This window comes from Trachymyrmex septentrionalis, unplaced genomic scaffold (assembly GCF_001594115.1).
Source record: "Trachymyrmex septentrionalis isolate Tsep2-gDNA-1 unplaced genomic scaffold, Tsep1.0 scaffold60, whole genome shotgun sequence".
Taxonomy (NCBI): Eukaryota; Metazoa; Arthropoda; class Insecta; order Hymenoptera; family Formicidae; genus Trachymyrmex; species Trachymyrmex septentrionalis.
The window spans coordinates 3823619-3846111 of NW_017305779.1; the positions used below are offsets into that span (position 1 = coordinate 3823619).

Sequence of the window (22493 nt, forward strand, 5' to 3'; positions counted from 1 at the left end):
GTGCGGTGAATATTTATTTCACAAAACTAATAGGCACAACTAATTAATAATGCCCTCTGCCGGCAATTGGCCTTAAAGGCATAGTCAATTTGTTTTATTATGAATTTTGGTGGATAAATTTAAATCTGTAAAAAATAATTAAAATACAATTTAACTTCTATGTGTGTGTGATAATAAAAATTTATTGTTAAAGCTTTTACAAAAATGTAAGAATTTTTTCAGATTTTTATATAGTTTGACATAATATAAAAATCCGCACTGAAGTTCGAAAATCCAGACGAAGTGTGAAAATTTCACATTGCTGATGAAGGATTAAATAACGCTTAAAAAGTTTGTTACGTAATGGATTGAGCTAATTACAAGCGTACTATACAATCTTGTGTAAAACAAAAATATAGAACAGTCATTTAAACATCTCGAATAATTTTGTCCACTAAAAACCCAAGACTATTACGCAACAAAATAAAGATGTTCTGTTCCTTATTTAAAAACTTTAAAACTATCACCTATTGAGAACCGATCATTGCCCTCAATACAAGTAGAACCCACATTGTACATGTGTATGTACGTGTATGTATACGCGTGTATGTGATTACATGTAAAACGACGATGACTTCTTGCCTGTAATACCCATACGTAATTTCACCATTTTCCGTTAGCATTGTAGTTGTGATAAAATTCATTTTCAATTCTTTTAAATCTTAACTTAAATAGATCCTATAAATTTAGAATAAAAACACACTATCGGACTCACGAATCATCATGCGGAATCAATGAAATTGAGAGACAATGAATTAGTCAAAGGTAAAAAAAGAAAAAAATAGTATGCAAAAAAATAGTTTGAAAGTTACCTCTAAACTCTTACTGCAATCAAAGAATTTTGATGAAGTCTATGAATGACTAAGGGAAAATGGTGACGCGGATTATTCGAATTATCGGTCTAAGAATGTTCGAACGTTGACTCGTCATTGGCGAACCCTGTAAATAGAAGTATACCAGTGATAAGAATTGCACGTAGAATAAGCTTCGCAGCCAGCAATGGTAATGTACGGCGTGTCACGTACACCAACATCATTAATTCATTTTTCCGTTTCGTGAATTTTTGCTTTTAAGTTTTTTCGTACTTTCGCCATCGTTTCTCACACGCGGAGAAACGCGCAAGAAGGGTAAATCTTATTACCGAGAGATATTTTGACCATAGCCTCTAAAGTAATAAAAAAAAAAGCGAATCGACGTGAAAAAGAAAAGTGAAAGAAATTCGCCGTCTTAGCGTTGTAAGTGCGTGATGAGGCGTATTAAACGCGAAGGTATATATGTATACATAACGCAAATTATAAATATGAAAATACAAATATATAAATATATAAATATACGAATTACGGGGGACTATATTGGGTATACATATATAAATATATATATGTTATATAATATATATATTATTATAATATTTATGCTTTGCGACGTTGATTTGAATGTTGTTATTTACAAGAAAACCGAAGAAGCGAGACATTCTTATGAATATGCTCGAAATATGTAATAAAAGAACGGGTTACGTAAGAACTCTATGTGAATCGCAATTACCTTCTCATCCAGTATCACTTCCTCATCTTCTTTCAATTTCGAATCCTTTCTCTAATTGACATAAGCAGAAATAGTTATCAAATATTTTTTATAAATGAAAAATATCAAATCCTGAGAAATCAGACAGATGAGAGTATAACGCAGATGTTGGAGTGTGATCAGAAAATAATGTTAATCAATGTACATAGATTGCGTGTATTTCCACAAAGATGAACGTTTCGACTCTTTTTAGAGTCATTATCAGCCTTAATACAGTTCTTAGAGCATATGAAACATCATTCATGCATCAATACCAGCCACTATAGAATTGAAAGATTCAAATGATTTCTCAGGATTTTTATTATTTGGAGAGTCATAGGGAAATTCCAAGATTTCCGTTATTTTTTACACGCTGGCTGAAAAATGTCAAATATTTTATCATTTTTTAATGTATCTTTCATTTATTATATCCGATGTAACAATAAATGAAAGGACATAAATACGTCAAATATTGCAATAAAAGAATAAAGAATAAAGAATAAATCTTTGTAATTTTTTATTGCGTTTAACGGAAAAAGCAGTTGCATTTTACAACTGTTATAAAATTCTTAAATATAATTGGTTCATACATTTAAAGAAATTAAGGGCAAGACCAACCATATTAAAAAGTTTCACAACAGTTACAAAGTTGTTTTTTCTGCTAAACACCAGTCATTCTTAAATCAATTGATTCGTACGTTATTAACAATTGTTAATTAATAAGTTCATTTACCGTTGAAATTTTACTTTTCTATTCTGATTAAGTACTCTGCAGCCAACCGTAAGTACAACGCAACGAATTATGGGGAACTCCGCAAACGTTTCATCCCCCAACGCATGATTCTGTTTGCTGTGGGTAAGCTAAATAGAAGATCCAGGGGAGGGGCATCTCTAGCGAGGTGTTGAGGAAAAGGTAACTTGGGTGCTCGTAACATTCGGGTCGCGTGGTGGAATCGCATGAATCCGCGAAGTGAGACGCTATCTACCATCGACGGATTAAATCAGGCCGACTATGTATTTATGCGGCAGAGCTCTATAGGGGAATAGCATGAAAGTTCAACAACGTCGGGTACGTCGGTACAGCGAAGCTCTGATAGTGGATACATGTCGCGCTGTATAACGTGGAGCGTGCGGAGAATGTGTCAACCTTTTGCGCAATATTTCGCCGTTTATTGTCGCAAATGTTATAACAAGCCGCGACTCGCCGGTCGGCATACTAACCAGAGGATTAATTACGCGTGCAGCCCAAGGCGGCTTGTGAAATCATTTTACGCGTAACACGGCATTCCCCCCGCTGACAAGTTACTATCAGTTTATAAGCCCGTAAGCTCGCTTGGCGGTCGCTAATTAAAACCACGCCATTCCGTCCGAGAATTGGGACGGGGCGACGGCGAAGTTTAGCGGCGCTTAATCGGCACCGTTCGTTTCGTTCGGCTTCAACATTCTGAAATCCTTGCCTCATGTCATATTTCCTGTACATATTTTCTTTCTACGTTTATCATTCTGTGGTTACGCATAGACAGTGTTTGCGGAAATATTGATTCCAAATATAAATGTAGTTGTCATTTTAATGCAAAAAGCTTCACATATTATTATTCTCAACAATTACTGCGTATGTATTTTTTTAATGTTAGAATGAAAGCTGACAATTTATTATCTTACACAACCATTTAACTCGCGAGTACGATTATCAGATTTGTTTACGATTATCTGAAATGTTTTACATCAATTAAAATTACATTATTAACAATATATTGTATTATTAATTGTTTTCTGAGTTATTAAGAATTATTTAGAATTTGCGAACATTAACATTTAACACAATTTTCTGAAAAAATAAGTAGAAATCATACACATATTGAACGGAATAAGCACGTGTTACGTAGCTTATAATGACAATATTTTTAATAAATAAAGAGTTTAATTAATATAACATTTTTTTTATTGTGAGTTTTTGATGGAATTGTATATTTAAAAGTCCTGTAAAGAATAATTATCGAAAAAAATATACCTATGTTAAAAAAATGTTCATACAAAACACTATTTTTGTATGTACAACAACTCACATTTGTTTGCCGCTGGGATGTAAAAATATTCTAGATCAGGTAATTATTCTAGAGTTAAGCATTATTTAAAAATTATGTTAAGTTTTAATTTCTGTTGACTATATCAATAAAAAAATATTATAAAGACGATATTATCTGCATATATACGGTAGGTTTCCAAAATAGATTAATTGTTACATTGCTCGCCACAACGAGACGAAGTTGCAAAAGTCTAAGATATTCAGAGGGCGAACTTGTCACGGTCGAGAAGGAAAAAGAAAGAAAGACATTCTGAAATCTTGATGAGCTGAGTTGCCGGCAAGTGGGCATTGCAGTAGATTATGAATTAAATTTACTCTCAACTCGCGCACGCGCTTTCTCATTCTCTCTTTCTTAGTCTCTTTTACGTTACTTCATAATAGGTACGATCCATGGCGAGCAGCCGTCTCGCCAGGCATTTTCGTCGGCCATTCATTTGAGCTTCTCTTTCCCCCAATGACTTGCTTCTCTTTCGTTCAGCCGCATTGTTACGGTGTTCTTTTCCCCTCGAGGAAATTGCCGGAAAGTACTCGCCGTATCACGAAATGAATAAATATGAATTAACTCGGCAAATTTTAATTAATTTCCTAAAAAAATCGTACCTTGTTATCAATATATAATCGTAGAATGATATATCTTTGTTTTTATTAAATGCAATGGTATTAAGTAAAATTTTTACTGCTCTTCTATTTACGGCTTTAATTACATTAATTTAAAAATTAAGTATCAAAAAGACAAGGTTTAGTTTTTTAATTGTTTTATTATATTATCAAGAAAAATGAAAAATTATTTATTTGCGTAAAACTTAGTCTTGTTAATTAATCTTAAAGATGGATGAGTAGTAGATTTTTCTGATAAAAGTTAACCGACGAAAGAACAGAAAAGGTGAAGGGGCAGGGTGCACAAGACACGAAGTTACTGGGTGCCACGTACGATGAAATGATCGATATAATCGTGTTCCCTCAGCGAAGATTCGTTATCTTGATTACAGCAGAAGGAAGGAAAATATCTTTACCGTAAATGACCGAAAGTTTCATATATTCTACTATATTTAATATCAAAAGAAATTAGCGCACCATTCCGTACGGTTAATCTACATTTATTTTCCAGAACAATGAACACGTTATTCCTAATAAAGTAGTAATGACGCTGAGTGAGCAAGAATACTCTAATGTGAAGTAATCTTCCTAAATATCTTGTGTGTGTGCAGAAAATAACAAACGAGAGACAGCAACTCGTAATTTAATACGTACTACAGTATTTAATATTAGATTAGATATGTTTAACATATTAGTATTTAATTACTCGTAGGCATTTTAATATAATTTTAATAGAAATATTAATTTAATAAAATGTTTTCCCATTGTCTAATTAATATATCATTTGCGAATTGGAGAGAAGCAAAATGTATATATAACTATCGTTTATAAATTCAAGAATACTTGCGATTTTCTTGCATCTTTCTCATAAAAAGTTAAATTTAAACAATTTTTTAATGTATGTAAATTAAGAACATTGTAATAAATTTTTTTTTTATTCTATGAACTCTTTAATTTCGTAATTTCTTTTTTAAGTTATAAGCATTTTGTAGAAATGAGTCTTTATTTAAAAAGTCCAATACTATTGCTAAAAATCATTGCACCAATTTTTCTAAAATACCATTTTTTAATATAAAAAAAAAGCCTTATACTTTTTCGTTAAAATACTTTTTCGTTCATTTCTGTCCGACGGTGTTTCATCAAGCTACAGCGCTTCAAAGTAAAATAAAAATATTGAAAAATTTTTAATTCTGTAATAATAACATAATATTATAAAAATGAAAATATAAAAAAGAAATTTTTACAGCTCTGTCTCTCCTCTTTAAAATGCATTTTTGAAACTTCTAAAAAAAAAATAATTTTTTTTTTCACCGAGACATTTAATTTTTCGTGAAATATGAGAAAATTACAAGCGTTTCCGAATTTATGAGAAACGGTATGTATAATATAATTAAATACATATAAAAAAATCTATAAGTTTTTATGGAATAATTGGCATAAAAAATGTTTAAGACAAAAATCATTACACTTATTTACGTATAAAATTACAATATAAATAATAATTTAAGAACAATTATAATATATTTTTTTCAATACACAATTGAAAATAACGGCAAATTCTATACTTTAATTTCTTAACCGTTTTAGCAATAAGTTGTATAGATTATCTAAAAAGAACATTATAAAATAAATGAATATTTATTTAGCATGTATTTAATAAAAGACTTGTCAATTGTGTTATGACAAAATTATTATTAATACCATAAAAGAATTTGTTTTTTTTTTTTTCTAAATGCCACAACTGACAATGATATGACAGCTTATTTGTCATCTTAGTGAATATCCTTGATATAATTACTGAAGTGCCAGTCAAATGGCTCGCAGCTCTGTGATTGTAACATTGAATAACGAACGGTATTAAATAACAGGGGTGCCATTAGTGTGATGACTGGCAAATAGCTACGTCACATCAGTGGAGGATGTATTCACGACTAAGAACGGCGGTGATGCATTCACAGAAGCATTTCGAAGGAGGCAATGACGCAAATACGAAATACCATATCGATACAACTCGAAATATGACACAAGGCGAGCCGAACGAAAAGCCCCCCGGTTCCCGAACGGCACGTATCACGCATATTCGGCACGGAAGCCTCGATGGGATATGGATTCTTAGTACGAGCCGCGTGGAAGTCCGAGAATCCGCAATCCGTTTACGAATTTCGAACGGCAAGGTAATGGCTCGTGCGTAGTCGCGCGGTTAGAAATTACAATTCGAATTCCATTGCCGTAGCCGACGACGCGACGGGGCGAATAAGAGAGACGATGAGAGGGAGAGCTGGACAGGGAGAAGTCGCGGAAAGGGGAAGAGATACGGATATTGGAGTAAGGTAGGATACGGCGCCAGTAAACGGATGGAGAAGCGGAGAAGTAAACGGGTGGAGGGGGGGGGGGAGCTACCTCGTCCTGGCAGTTGACCCGCGTGCGAGCGGATATAACCGGTTTTCAACCTGTTCGGCAGCATTCTGGAATTGTAATCGCAGTTCCATTCGACCAGGGATGTTCTACGCACGTCGTAGTCACCCCCTCAACCTCTATCCCTGTCTCCGCGAGCGGTTACGATGCGGTCGGATTCCATTTTAATTACTTACCTTCGATCCGTGTCGCCCTGTGCCCCGGCGCCTTGCGTTGTGTCGCGTTGCGTTGCGTTCAGCGTGATGTGCTCCCTCGTGATGTATTACTCTTTGGCTAACGACACGTAATATCTCCTGAATTAATGCGGCCTTTAAACCGTAAAAACAAAAGGACGGCCGCTGTATTTATGGTGAAAAAAAAATTTTTTTTTTTAGTTGAATTCTGTAGTAAAAATGTGTAACAAGATTTTTTTTCATTTTTTGCTTCGTTTTAAGCGTAATTTGAGTCTAAATTTATAATTTGAAATGAAACACTGCTATCGCAGTACAATTTTTAAAAAATCGCGAAGAAATAATATTCCTCTCTTCGATGTTTTTACTAAATAACAATTTTGATTTTTAAAATGGAAAAGTTATTGAAGATTGATGATGAGTTATCTCGTATATGTACAGCGGGAAACCAATCTGTATGAAAATGTTGTTTATCCTCATGGTTTTGAGTATTCATATTTGATTCTTAACTTTTTCTATCTGATAAATCTTTTTTTCATAAAAACTTGTTTTAGAATGTCTTATGTTAAATAGAGTTAATAAAAGATAAAAATTACATTTCTCTCGTTTAACAGCAAAAGTATCAAATTATTCAGATTAATTTCCAGATGTAAAATGGAAACGGAGGAAATGATGAAAAGCTTTCATGCACAGACTGTAACGCTAATTGAAGTTATGTATCATATATGGTGCACCACCAGGTAAAAGAGTTGATAAGCTGGCGCTTTTTTAAATTTCCTCGGACTTGACGTTATGCTTGATCTTCATAGTGGATGAAAACCGGCATATTCTCGCGAGTCGGAATGAAAATTGCAGAGCTATGATGCCGAAATAGCCACTATTTGTATACGTGACGTAGATTCCGTCCACGAAGTGAGAAAATGAGAAAATACTTGGGAAGATACCCACGCCCGCATAAAATTGTGTCCATATACGCCGGCAAAGAGAGACGATACTGTAATCAAACTCGGTGAATTTTTGAAGCTGCTGTTCTACTTGCTCCATTATTCCACTCGGATATCTCGAAGAGAGGTAGGTCGAAATGTATGTACTATGTACATACATGTGCTAATTTAGAGCACATAAAAATTCGAGTTGATTGAAGGAGCCACGTGAGTAATAATGCACCTCGAAAATTTTAAAAATGTAACTTCGCATATTCTTGATATCAAGTAATGATATACATATATATCATGCGCGATTTATGATCGTACAAGTAATCACGACAATAAGATTTATAATGATGTAAAGGTTATCTGCAACTGTATTGTTCTTTATCTTTCCTGAAATATGAAAACATATTGCGATTACAATCTAACATAATGCTGGGCATTATTATGTAAAAGTTTGAGCGACATATAATGAAGAGAGTGAGATACAGTGAATGTATCTCGAGAATAAAGCACATAATCGTGAAGGAATGTTTGTTAAATTAGTAAAATATAATTTATATATTATCAAAACATAACGTATATTGATTATATCATGAAGCGAAAAATCTCTCAATCGAGTAATAATAGCTAGTAATAATCGAACGATTCGTACAAATCTAATTCTTTTGTGGTATAAAACATGTGTATATACAGACAGTACATATATCTTTAGATCGAATTTAAATAGATCGTAAAGATTTTATGCTAAATTTCACTTGTCAATTTTTTTAAATAAAAAAATTAAGATTATAAGAAATAATTGAGTAATATCTGTGAGTAATAAAATAAATAACTAGTATGATGTACTTAGAAATTCTTGAAAGTTCTTGTGTAATTAAAAAATAATATACATTTTCTCGGGTACACGGGATTGAGATAGAATTTATCAGAGATAAATGTCTAACAAACGAGTTAAAAATTACTTTAAGGCTCTAATGAATATAATTTAGATAAGATTAGATAATATTACAATAGATAAGAGCTATTCTAGTCAAAGTGAGTATTTTTGCAAATGAATAATATCAGCATTAATCATCCGATAATAAGATAATCAAATATGTAATATGAGATGAACATCATGTACTCAACATTTATACCAAACACTATTCATAGTCATAAGAACTTTTGTAAAATTTCATTATTATTTTGTAATCTACTTTTTTGACACTGAGTATAATCATATTAAAGATCAAAACATCTATTCTTGTCTTTGATTTAATACACTGATATATACATCAGTAGGATACTTAGCTCAGGTCAAATATTGTTTATTTATTAGTTAAACGTCTATTTGAATTTGAAGTATTGAGACGGAAGATTATACGCGTGTAGAAGGCGATGAGAAGCGCGTGGAAGCTAGAAAAGTTAGTTCTCTGTGATGTACATTAATAAAGCTACGATATATAAGGTAATCATATAAAATTTATCTGTTTTGTAAAGTGTGGAAACTCACAATCGTAATTCTGGATTTAATTAGTCTTAAATTCTTCAATTCTCTTCAAAATTTTGAGGTAAAGATTTAAAAAAGACGCTTTAATGATTTAATTGTCTTGTTAAATGTTTAATATTAATATAAACGAAATTTACTGATGCGTATACTTTATATTGTCATAACAACTATCGCTAATTATTACACAAACAGATATGTTAAAAATATTTATTAAGAATATTAATTTTATTTGGTAAAAATAATTTCGGAAGTTTCTATCATTATTATGGAAAATTGTATTTTATTTTAGCGGCAAATTTGTTTTAGTAGCAAATTCGAATTTTTATTTCTATAGATTTATTCAACGAAATTTCTTAATAAAAATTGATTATAATAATGAAGATCGATTACTTTACGTTGATTCAATGGAACATTAAAATGGTTTTGCAATCAGTGAGATCTTTTCTTTCTGAGTATGTTTCGTTCCAAAGAGAGGAACACTTTCAAACCATTTATGTGTGAGTGCAGCTTACTATTTTTTTCTCGTTTTTATCTTTCAGCTTTTTAGTCGCTCGAATCAGTCGTACGTCTACAGAGTCTTAAGAAACTCGTATTGTAGAAGCGCAACAGTCAATTTGTTGCAACCGAGTAATCATATCACACTGGAAAAAGTTCAAATTCTTTTAAATCTTTGCCGTTAATGCTAAAACGATAACTACTAACAACGGATTTTTACGAAGAATAAATTGTTATAGACATTATGTAAAGTTCTGAATATTACGAAAGTAAAAATTTTATTACACGTAAGTATGCAAAATATAAATCAAATATTATCCTAAATAAAGCGAATGTTTTATGCATATCTTATAATACGCATATATACACACATTACACACACAATACACACAATACATATTTTATTCTTACCATATTACTTTTTAAAGATTTCAAATTAATTTAAGAATATCTGTGTGTTATTAAAACATAACGGAAATAAATAAGATTATTTTATATCAAAACATAATAATAATTAGTAAAATTAAAGAAATAACAAAAATGATTAGCTAACGTCAGTATTCCATCTATATAATGCTCCAATTTTTATTTTTAGTAAAAATAAGATCACTTTAATAATTAAACATCAAATGGAATAAATATAAGAGATTAAGATTTTTGAACTCTAAAGTGTTGGATAATTGCATATTAATTTTCGATGATAAAGCAGAATTGGATAAGAGACATGTATAAATTTAAAATTCTAAAATAGTCTTTTTAAAAATTAGAGTAGCTCACGTTATTATACTAACTAGAAAGCATTAATTAAAAATTGTTAACTTTATTATCTTAAATGTATATAAAAGAGATAACATTATTGTTTTATAGTTTTGATCGCTACAATTATTATTACTCTTTACATTTAAGAAAGTCCCATTGTAGGCACGTGTTCGTCCATTTATTCGGTATTCATATCCTTATTCGGACATTCGCATAGTTCATCAGTATTAAACTTAGAAAGAAAGTTAGCCACGGTTCGGTCCGAAACTACTTTAACATATACTTTTCCTCATTCGCTTTTAAACTCCTTGCACGGTAAGTTCTTCTAATGAGAGGTGATATATTTTAAATTCATTGAATTTAAGTTCAATTCTTTTTACTCTTTCGAACATTATATGCTTAAAAAGTTGTCCAAAGGACTATTACGTTGTCGCTGCCAGTAGTGTGACCTCAATTATAAATTAAGATTCGCTAGTAATCACTATTAATAACGTGGATCTCATTTTCTTGTAACAATTCATATTTATACAAGATCCAAATATTTCTACAAAGAATCTTTACGAAATTACAACTTAAACATTCTTTTCTTTCTCTTCGACTATCGAAAGATTTGGGAGGATTAGCCAAGACGCAAGTAATAAATAAAAGTCGTACGTTATTTAACATAGAGAAACCATTAAGGTTTGCAAATAATTATTCGTTCTGTTTTCACTGAATAAATTTAATCCGCGAATAATTCTTTTCTTAGAATGAATTGCTCGAGTTCTTAATTTCAAAACCAAAAAAATCTCTTTCGTCGAATCATAATTCGGTCTCGCGACAATAACAATTTTATCATAGATGACACTATTCTGGGATACTATAAATGTTTCGACAAATTTAAGCATCATAATTGTGTAGTTAAATTAGTTTATTATTATAAACGAACCTGTGTATATATAATATTATCTTTTTAATTAATATGTACACAAAGCTAAATAATAAACTAATCCAATAAATGGAGCATGTTCTTGATATTGAATATACTTAATCTCTCACAACCGCAACAATTAGAACCTGTTATCTCATACAATAACACTATATATTTTATAATGGTGAATAGACATACAAGATAATTTATAAATGTATATCAATATTTTGAATGGTAAATCGATCTACATATTAGAGGGTATTTCAAACATTTCCTTTCTGATCATCAATAACTCGAAAATTAAAGTATATATGTAGGACATGTATATATATGAGGCTTTTCACTTATTCTAGTATGTAGATTTACCTCTTGAGATATTAACATGCATTTATAAATCACTCTGTACAAAGAATGTCTCTAAACAGTGCTATTTGAAATAACTGTTAATTAAACAATAGGACATACAAAAAAAAAGTAAATACATTTTTTTTTTATTATTTTTTATATAAAGCCTGGTAATTTTAACAAAGAAAATGTTATTTTCTGAATTTTTAAATGTTGTATTAAAATTATCTTGTGTTTTTTTTTAAAATACATTTCAGTGTCATAAAAGCACAAAAAAACGAATAACAATTTTGTCGAAATGACTTTATAAAAAATAATAAAGAAAATTTACATTTACGCTTTTTCCAATCTACAATTATTTTAATAGTTATTCCAAATGGTATTTATCTAGAGATACTCTCTATATTTATAGGTGTCATGTAGCAAAGACTATGTCCTTGTAAGTTCAAGTGAAAATTATTATACATATTATGCATTAATAAACGGATTGTATAAGATAAAATAATAATTCTACATAAAAAATACACCATTAAATATGTCATGTTAAAAACGCATGCGTGCACTTCTTATAAAAATTATATAAATTACATTATAATTTTAATTAAAAATTTTGTAATTACAGAGTAGAGAATAAATTTCTGATGTTATTGTAGGTATTGTGTGTGTAGGTAAAAGAAAGAGAGAAACTTTAATTAATTAGCAGCATTATATAGGGTTTTAAAAAAATATTTATACAAATGTAAAAATATCATTCTTCTGCTCCCTTATTATTTTCTCTGTAAAAAATGAAATATATACATTTTATCTAACTGTGTCAAGTATGTCTGTATTTGTTTTGAATACATGGTTTATCTCCTAATCGTTACAGATATAGATATTAATATCTATCACAAATATCTGAGATTATCTTACGCCGTTCAGTTTAGAAGATGGAAAAATTTCGTCGACTCCTAAGCATCGCATTAATATTTTATTCCTGCTTATTAACAACATCAAAGACAATAGTGTCTAATACTAAAGTCCAGCAAGATGATTATTATTTGACGTTACGATTAGTCAGCACGGTAGTGATATAAAAAAATTACTTCACAAGAAATATATATATTTATATTATAATATATATATTTTTTCAAATATATTCAAAATTAATACAATTAAAATGTAAAATTTTCAGGTGTTTAGACACGGTGATCGTACAGTTGACAAGTCGAGTCACGAATCTTATCCAAACGATCCATATAATGGTCGTAATTTCTACCCAGTTGGCGACGGAGACTTAACTAATGTAAGATCTGTTTTACATTTTCAGTATAGATATATTATACTATTCTATTTTTTTTTTATCATTAAAGTAATTTTATAACGTGACGCATCATGTATCCGATAAATAATATCGTAACAATTACATCAATATTACCTATAATTTCCTACTCAACAAATGTAACATAATATACGTGTATATAATAGTTATATTATTGAATAGAAAATTAGAATATTAACGTTATATTATTGTTAGTTGATATTTATTGGAATATTTGATAAAGTAATCTTCAAAAATTATATTCAGATCATCTTATACTTATTGTACATTTTTTTAATTACGGCAGATTTTTTACTAATTTATAGTTAATTTTTTCAACGAAGGTATCAAGAAAAATTATAATTTTATATAACTTTACAATTTTTAACATCTTATGCTTTTTAATTGCGTCTCAAATTAAAATTTTATTTGGACTCCATTTGAAACTATTTTAGAAACATAATTTTATTATTTATTTGAGTTCAATTTTGCAAAAATTCATTCTTTTTTAATTATACTTAATTCGAAAATTATAAATGTCTTGATAGCATCGCTAAAAAAAATTACTTAAAAAAATCTCTTGTCCGAAATATGATGCGCGAAAAGTGAGACGTTCTGTATACATAAATTAGTATTAATGCATGCATTACATCTTCTGCTCTTCGTAAAGCTTTTCGTAGTGTATCATAGCGAATATACTGCCACACAAGTAAATGCGTCTGCGACATAGTGGAAAGATCAACATTTTTGTCATTTCTTCGTTTTTGCGTGGAATATATTGCTCCTTTATTTTTAAGTTTGTAAGAAATATTAATAGCATGTAGTTTCTTCTTCTTTTTCTTCTTTATCTTTATTAATAACATTTAAGGCCGGCAAGAAAAGAGCGTACGAATTAGGGCTGCTGTTAAGAGACAAATACAACAAGTTTCTCGGAGATTTGTATTACCCACCGAACGTCTATGCACGTAGCACGTGGGTAACTCGAACCAAGATGACTCTACAATTAGTCCTTGCGGGGCTTTATCCGCCTGTCGAAATTCAAAAGTGGAACTCGGAGCTTTCTTGGCAACCAGTAGATATGATATATTTTCCAATAGAAGAAGATGATCTGCTATTTCCAATTAAGTGTTCTATGTAAGCAAATCTCTTTTCTTCGATCAATATTAATATGAATAGTTATACATCGTATGATCAGCAATAATGTTTCGATTATGTCTGCATTCACAAGAATATTTCATATGGACGATTATTTGTATTCTTTGCAAACATGAAGTAATTAAATAATTAATGCAATTAATATATTGTACAAAAATATCTTTCTATAGATATTTTATAGATGTCTTAACGATTCTTAAGATTTGATAAAAAATACATTATATTTTGAAGAATATATGTAAATAATATAATCTATAAATATATCAGAAATTATCACAATTATTACATAACCAAACAGATTACAATAATGTCAAAATGACATTAAATCATGAATAGAATCGTGAATCTGATCAAAAAGTAACTTTTAATGATTATTTTAAAGCCATTTTTACATAATTTTGATGACTTTTTGTTCTGCTTGGATAAATTATATATTTCTTGTTTAAATTATTACTCAACAATAATACTAAAATTTTATTTTTATGTGTCTTCAATAGATACAACGATATTTACAAAAAAGTGATACAAAATGCAGAAGTGAAAGAGAAAATAGAACAGTTTGACAATTTGATGAAGATAACGTCAAAGTATACAGGAACTAACGTTACAAATCTTTTGGACCTTGTTCATTTGTATAGTGTTTTACGTGTAGAATCATCTATGGGATTAACTTTACCTGAATGGACGCAAGACATATTTCCGAATGGCAAACTTTTGAATGCGACTCTCTTATTCTTCAATCTACTTAGTTACGATCAACTAAATAATCTTAACGGAGGCATGTTTAAATAAAAATCATATATATAATTGTTTATAAGTTATCTAAATATTAAATTATTATAATCCTCAATTATTGAGAAGTCTAAAGAAGGAGTTTAATTATTAGAAAGCAAAGACTTCAACTAATTGTAGCATTATCAATTAACCTTTTTATATATCCCCATAAAATATTCATATAATATTCAATCTTTTGCAGGTGTGTTATTAAATAGATTAATTAACGACATGAATAAAGCGATCAACGGAACTCTACATCGCAAAATTAATCTCTTCTCCGCACATGACATGAATGTGTTTGGATTGCTACTTGCTCTAAATATTTCCGAACCTCATTTACCAGAGTTTACGAGCAGCGTTATTATAGAATTACACGAAAAAAATGAGAAGTATTTTGTCAAAGTAAGTGTGTCATCTGCTAATGACAACTAGCTGATCTATGATCTCTGCTTGCCATTGTACTTTCGGGATGCCATGCCAAACAATTCACCACATTTCTTAAAATTTCTTAAAATTATCGAATTACCGCGTTTTCTCAGCTTCTGATCGTAGAACATAATTGTAAATACCCATTTTCTAACGCAACTGCTAAGCATATATTGGATTTCCATGAAAATTCCAAACATCCTTCCTTTATTATAGACATAGGTTCATCGTTCGGTGTGGATTTTTTGTAAGCTACTAATTCTCCTTCTGCACAAGAGAACAAAAAATATTCTGATTTAAGTTGAGCCCATTCGAGTTTGTAAATGGTATTTCGATGATACTGCCGGTATAATATAGGTTGTTTGTTAATTCCAATTGCATCAAACACACCAACGGACCCTCTCCAGTATCAAAAGCAACGGTAGATTCATCTTCCGGAAACCACGATACCACTCTTATTTTTCCCTTTATCTTCTGCCAGTGTATAACAACGTCGAAAGTCATTGTGTGTGGTTCAGATAAGTTCCATAGACGCAGCATCGCGTCTCCTACGCCAAATGCAATGCGTGAGGTATCAATAGAACAAGCGTTCATACAGTAGACGAATCCTCCTTGTGTAGGAATCTTATACTCCAGGATCGCCGATTTGATAGGATCGCTGTTATATTTGCAACATATAACCCAGCGATCTTATGCTAAAGACCAGACTCTGAGCTCGGAATTTGTTTTCAAGTCATCAGATATTCCATCGTAATTGGGTGCAGCAGCTATTGAAAATAATCCTCTATTATGGAATGTATGGAACAATTTATACTTAGGCTTTTCTCTGCCCGTTGAAAGTTCCCAAGAAAGAAGTTCGCCTCAAAGGGAACTAGTCAAAAACAAATTGGGCTCTGCCCAACATACTGCAATCCAGGTTCCACTTGTAGTGCTGAGCTTGCTTTTATATGAGCCCATGATAGGCGTATTTGGTATATTTAGTACAGTCTCATATCGACCATCTCTACCGGCTCTCCAAATGAATACAGATCTATCTTTTGCACCAGAAGCTAAAAGTAAATCTCTTCTATTTCCTCCATTTAAAACATTTATGTCTGAAGGACACCAAGATAAACTAATTATGTCCTCATTGTGTCCTCTCATTCTGTACAATATTGTATCTTTTTGAACAATATAAACTAGTCCACTTTTAGTACCTATTGCTACAAGACTAGAGTCATGAGAATAGCAAGCTACACATGTAGCAGTTAGCTTGCCTAGAGATATTATTTTCGAAGTCTTATACTGTATATTACAGTACATTAAACAACCCCTCAAATTCACTGCACACGCAAGATTGCCATCTTTGGCTGACCAGTCAACTCCCAATCAATTTGCTTCCATCGACAAAAGCAAATTCCGCTACCAACTCCAACCTATCTACATTCCAAACCCTAGCTTTGGTATCATCACCGCCACAGATTAACAGCTCTGGACTGTCTGAATCATCAAGCTTAGGACAAAATGCTAACGCAGTTACTTTGTCTTTAAAATAATCCTTGATTACAGAATACTGCATAACATTGTCTTCTTTCTGCCTGGCAATGACGACAAAAAGTTCCTCGCGCCCCATGCCACAGTTCCACGTCTAGCACGCAAGGATATTGCTCAAATAGCAATTTGGCGGAGGCAACGTAGCTTCGTTCATCTTGACGTATTCTCTTTCTCGTATTTAAAGTCGTTAGACGGTAACTCAACTGCACTATCTAAGTATTCTTTATTGACCGTCACGCGAGAATGCGAACACCAAACAAGGATCCCGACGTGTACTTGTGACGGTTATTATTCGTTAAAAGCTAGTCACTAAATCAGCTATCCTCGTCTGTTCGTTTTTTAGTATCCAGTTTCGTGAGAACATGCGTGAAGAAATCCTTCTTTTATCGTTGTTCCGTATTTCGATACTCTATTTTCGAATTCGAACACGTTACCTAATGCCGTAGTTAAATGTTTCAATCGGGTCTCTTTCACATCGGACGTGACCGCCATGGCAATTTGATAACTAATATTTATTTGCATCACTTTATCGTTTGTTATATTTCTCAGAACAATGTTAGTATCATCTTTCTTTCGTAAGAGATCGTAGTAACAAATACCATATTTTTAGTGACAAACAAATAATATTTGTCATTTGACTAATTAATAACCAATGGATAATTTACTTCTTACAGATATTACATTATTTAGGTATTCCACCGAAAATATTAGAAGTTACCATTCCCGGCTGTGAAGTATTATGTCCATATGACAAATTTATCAAACTAACTAAGAATACAACTGGGATATTTAAATCATGTTATCCAGAGAATCAGAAAATGAACAAATCTCGTGCAATTTTAACACCATTTGAAACTTCAACTTTAAACAATTAATAGAACATGCCTCGAAACTTCAAAGTTTTTTTATAAAAATTTACAAAATTAAGTAATCGCAGTAATCTCTTTTTTTTTACAAAATATTTATTATTCTCTTATCAAAAATAGAATTAAAATCAATCGAGGTATTATATTGAATAAAAGATGAGAATTTCTAATCTCATCATTGCCAATATTATTTAAATGAACATAACGAAATAGTTAATCAGGCAAGAAATTTTATAATCTCATTTTACAATATCTTTAAATTTATGGTACAATAGCGTCTCTCATGTAATATAATAAAATCAGCGCGCTAGCTAGTTTTATTACATTTCCCTCATTATATCCAGTATCGTACCGCCGAAAACTAGATGCCCATACGATCGTGGAAAGTTAAGTTCGTTAAGTATGCTCAGAGTCGTGTCTTATCGAAGACACGGAGCTCAGATCCTCCGCCTACCGTGCCGTAGCATAACAATTACCCTATTATTTCGCACACACCACCGCGGCGATTCGTTGGGCCTATACACCACACATTTCCGTTCCACGATATACTCTCAACTTCCATTAAGGCTAAATCTTTTTGGCCGTCGCGTAAGCAGATATCAATGTTGAAGTTTAATTTGCTCTTCTACGTTATTACCGTTTATATCAGGCGATGAATTTTGATTTGATATTTTTATAAGAGACAACGATCTTTTATAAAAAGGAAGAAAATTGTTATTAGAATAGATTGTTATTAGATTAGATTAGATTCATTACTTTTATAATATTTTATTGATACACTTTTTTATAAGTACATACAGTACTTTTACACGTATTATGTATTATAGTTACAATATAACATTGTTATATATAATATGACATTATTATAATATACATATATCATGTAATGTAAACTGAAATTTAAAATATTCTTTATGTATTTTTTATGTGTTACTTATTAACACAGTTTTATTATATTACCTGTTGTATACAACATGATTATTGTAAATCTAAATCTCACGAATAAAAACACATTGACCTATCTGTTCTTATGTTTACAAGTTAAGAAAACTGCTTCTACAAAGAAAAATCGTACCGAGAGTTTAGAAAATTTTTATAAGAGATATAGAAACGATGCCAAACAAGAGTTTATCGTATACTGAATTAGTCGCGGTGTTCTTTCAATTTTGAAAATCATTGCCGAAACTTGTCGCCGGAAAAGAATAGGAGGTTTCAGCTATATTCTAAAGACAAAGTTCATCTTTCTTTTTCCCTTTTCTTTCGTGTCGGGCCATCCTTTTCTGTTACCCCTTTTTCTTCTGTAATCCCACTCTCGCTCCGTCGGGATAAACTCTTGAAATTTCCGAGAGTTGCCCGGATGAGAAGAACCAGTTCCGCACTCCTAATTCTGCGGAATTAAACTCGCGAAATCGTTCTAATTGCGGATACAGAGCATCGGGGCACTTGCATCGAACGAGTTGCATTGTACTTTTAACGATGTAATACTACGATTGAATTAATCACCGTTCAATTTCCCCAATACAATCGTTAAATTATTTTTCTGCTAAAGATCGATTATTATAACGTTAATTTACAACTGCTGGAAAATATATTACTTTATCGAATACGTCCTGCATAATGCACCAGAAGAAATACAAATCTTCCTCAATAAACTCTAATTAATTGTGTGTTGAATTCTAGTTAATTTTCCAGTTTCTTTATAATATTAAATCTTGAATTACAAATTGGTTCAAATATGAAATTATTAGCCAGTTTATGAAAAATTAATCTTCCTTAATTACGACATTATTCGAGTTTGCGTTTCCTGTATACAAGAAATGTAAGAAAAGGTATTAAATAGAGCGTACCGTAAGTTCCTAGATGAATGCGTCACACAACGGCCGAGAAAATGCAAAATTTGCCGAAAAGACTGCCGTACGGAAGTTAGTTTGAAAACGCACAATTTAATTGAACATTCGTAATAATTTGTCTGCACTGAGAGGGTGCTAACTGAAACTCCGCGGTTTGCGTTCGCGTGCGATTCGTCGGCAGCAAGGAATTAGCACGAGCTGTCGAGTAGACAATACGGAATTAATTATAATTAACTGCCATTCACAAAAGTTTCCACGAACAATTTTGTGGTCGCACCATGCCGGTTATAATGAACTCTCTCCTGGCAGCTCCTATCATTTACATACTCTTACATTCAAACTGGGTTTTCGTTTGGCTGCTGCGCTGGTTCGCGACAACCCCAAGAGAAACTTCTTTAAATTATGCCCTTTGGAATATACCTGCGGCATGACGTAGAGTATAACGTCCGTTGAAAACTTTCCACCGGCACGGAGAAGAAATATCGTTGCAACATCTAAAAATGCATACTACTGATTCTTACCGTCAAGCAGCAAAGATTACACATTTTGAAAGAAAAGCCTAGCTTTTGGCAAAGGAAAATTACATAAAACATAATTAGAAAGATTTTCACATAATTCATATTACATAAAAATTAATCGTGTACATTATTATTTATTATAATTATGTTTATTATAATTATATTATAGTATATTTATTATATTTCTTGTCATATCAATTAATTTATGTACATTCCATAAATTTACAATATTTTTATATCAATAGATTAACCTTTGATTTTTTGAATTTTTTAAATAATTATAAAAAATTTTTTTATAAACCTAACAGTTGTTTTCTACATTATTTATATATCACAATTTATGTGTAATAACAATAAACAGCTACTGGCGGCTACGGAATAGCTCAGAAATAATTAACTTAATAACATTACTATTTAAAAATTTAATGGTATTAAATTAATATTGTTTAAATGTTTTAACATCAAGTTACACGTAACCAAAATTTTTTACAATTACATTTACGATATTCTCGCATGCGTATCGTCATTCTCTCGTTGCAAGTTTTCTTCATTTCAAGAAGTAGCGCTGGCCATGTGGTCCTTATATTTACGACTTTATCCTACGTGTAATAATCGTTCCTGTATTGCTTTACCACGTTTAATCAATTTTGTGCAGAGACTTGTAAGATTGTTGAGACGATGATGTGTTAGTTGTCATTAAAAGAACAAAAAACAAGAAACTTTATATTCTAATATAAAAAATAAAGAATATTCACGTAAAGAATATCAGAAAAGTACGATTCTTTTTATTCACTGAAACATCGATTTCAATTAAAAAACTATAACAACCCAGCATTCCTCGAAGAGACGTCTCTAGACACTACATTCTAAGGATGTTCCTAGGACGTCTCTAAGATAAAGTGTGCTGTATAAATAGAACAGTACCATTAAATTAAATTAAATTAGATAACATCTTAGTTTGGAAATAATTGATGATTTATAAACTACTGTATAAGTTTCAAAGTACATCAAAAGAAGGAGAGGATATCTAAATCTCTCTCGCTTCCGCGACGTAATTCGGATTTTGCCGACTAAATTGTGGGGAGGAAAAAAGCCAGCGATTATCTCGCTTGTGTAAATGTATATGTGCACGCGCATTATATTAGAGAATGTAAGTGTGGCACCGAGCTGACGTTCGGTAGTGCATTATCAGTTCGCCTCGCGCTCATAGGAAACCGCAATTTCCACAAATTACACGGATGAAAACTGACTCTTGCGACTGTACACCATCGGCTACAGCGCGGTGGAATTCATGGGTCGCGGGTTATGCCGCATTCGGTGGTATGTAGTAATTAGCAACATTGCTCCCAGATCTCTCGTGGATGGGAGGATCGAGCTGAGGGCCGAGCGAGAGGGTGGACGAGCGGGGGCCGACGGATTCGCCGGCACAGATTTCATTTCGAAGGAATAGAACGCAAACGGCGGCGATATTATCTTGCCTCTGTGTTGCGACTGTGACATTTAACGATCGGTCATACCGAGGTTCTCACAGCACCGCCGGAAATCGAAACAAAAAGATAACGCTGTCACATTTTTAATCTATAAATGACATTTTCGCGTATAAAGTCGAGACATTTTTGACAAAGCTCATGTGTAAATTGTCGCAGTCTTAAGATTCGAGAAAATGCACAATAGTTAATTATAAGATTTTGTTTGGGTTGAAATTTAAAAAAATTTTTGTACTTAAAACAAGATAAAAAAAAATATGTATTATAATTAGATATTAAAAGTGAAAAAAAGCAAAGATATTGTGCAAAAGTGCAAGTAACACGAGCCTTTAATTATTATCACCATTAAAGTTTCTAATTCCACTGGATCGGAACAAAAAATTTCGTAGCGCTACGAACCTCAAAATTCAAACAGCTGTAACTTTATTAAAAATAAATAAAATTTAAATTTAAAACAAGATTTTTAAAGCTTAAAATCTCGACTTTCGAAAGATTATTATATTTTTTGAGTTTCTGTGAGTTTAGTAATTTTTACATATGAAAAACTATGAGCTGGACAAAATGGGAAAATTTTCGACTTTCTAACGTAAAAACTTAAAGTTTTCTCAACTTTCTACAAAGTCGTTTTCCAAAAATGTTCTTAAGATTATTTGTTACTCAGTTACCGCGGATTAAATAAAAGAAGTATTTTTACTTTGTTTACAATTCCATTAAAAATTATCATAATTCAAAGAACAAATTATTAAAGCTGATACTTTGCTCTATCAAATAGTATAATTGCCAA

At 31.4% G+C, this 22493-nt stretch overlaps 1 protein-coding gene and 1 pseudogene across 1 annotated transcript; one reads left to right on the plus strand and one right to left on the minus strand.

Annotated features, from left to right (window-relative positions):
- The first annotated feature begins 7896 nt into the window (after positions 1-7896).
- LOC108752599 (venom acid phosphatase Acph-1-like) lies at positions 7897-17868 on the plus strand. The gene is made up of 8 exons (XM_018493537.1): positions 7897-7938; positions 9828-10070; positions 12666-12861; positions 12972-13082; positions 13966-14231; positions 14750-15030; positions 15229-15431; positions 17663-17868. The coding sequence occupies exons 3-8, from the start codon at positions 12727-12729 to the stop codon at positions 17861-17863; spliced, it is 1197 nt and encodes a 398-aa protein (XP_018349039.1). The 5' UTR covers positions 7897-7938; positions 9828-10070; positions 12666-12726; the 3' UTR covers positions 17864-17868.
- LOC108752597 lies at positions 15440-17329 on the minus strand (annotated as a pseudogene).
- Positions 17869-22493: the final 4625 nt, after the last annotated feature.

Bases quoted from the DNA above. Each gene is read 5' to 3' on its own strand.
- LOC108752599 (XM_018493537.1), top strand. From the start codon at position 12,727: ATGGAAAAATTTCGTCGACTCCTAAGCATCGCATTAATATTTTATTCC. The intron at 14,232-14,749 runs GTAAGCAAATCT...TGTCTTCAATAG, and splicing joins TTTCCAATTAAGTGTTCTAT to ATACAACGATATTTACAAAA. The intron at 15,031-15,228 runs GCATGTTTAAAT...AATCTTTTGCAG, and splicing joins ACTAAATAATCTTAACGGAG to GTGTGTTATTAAATAGATTA.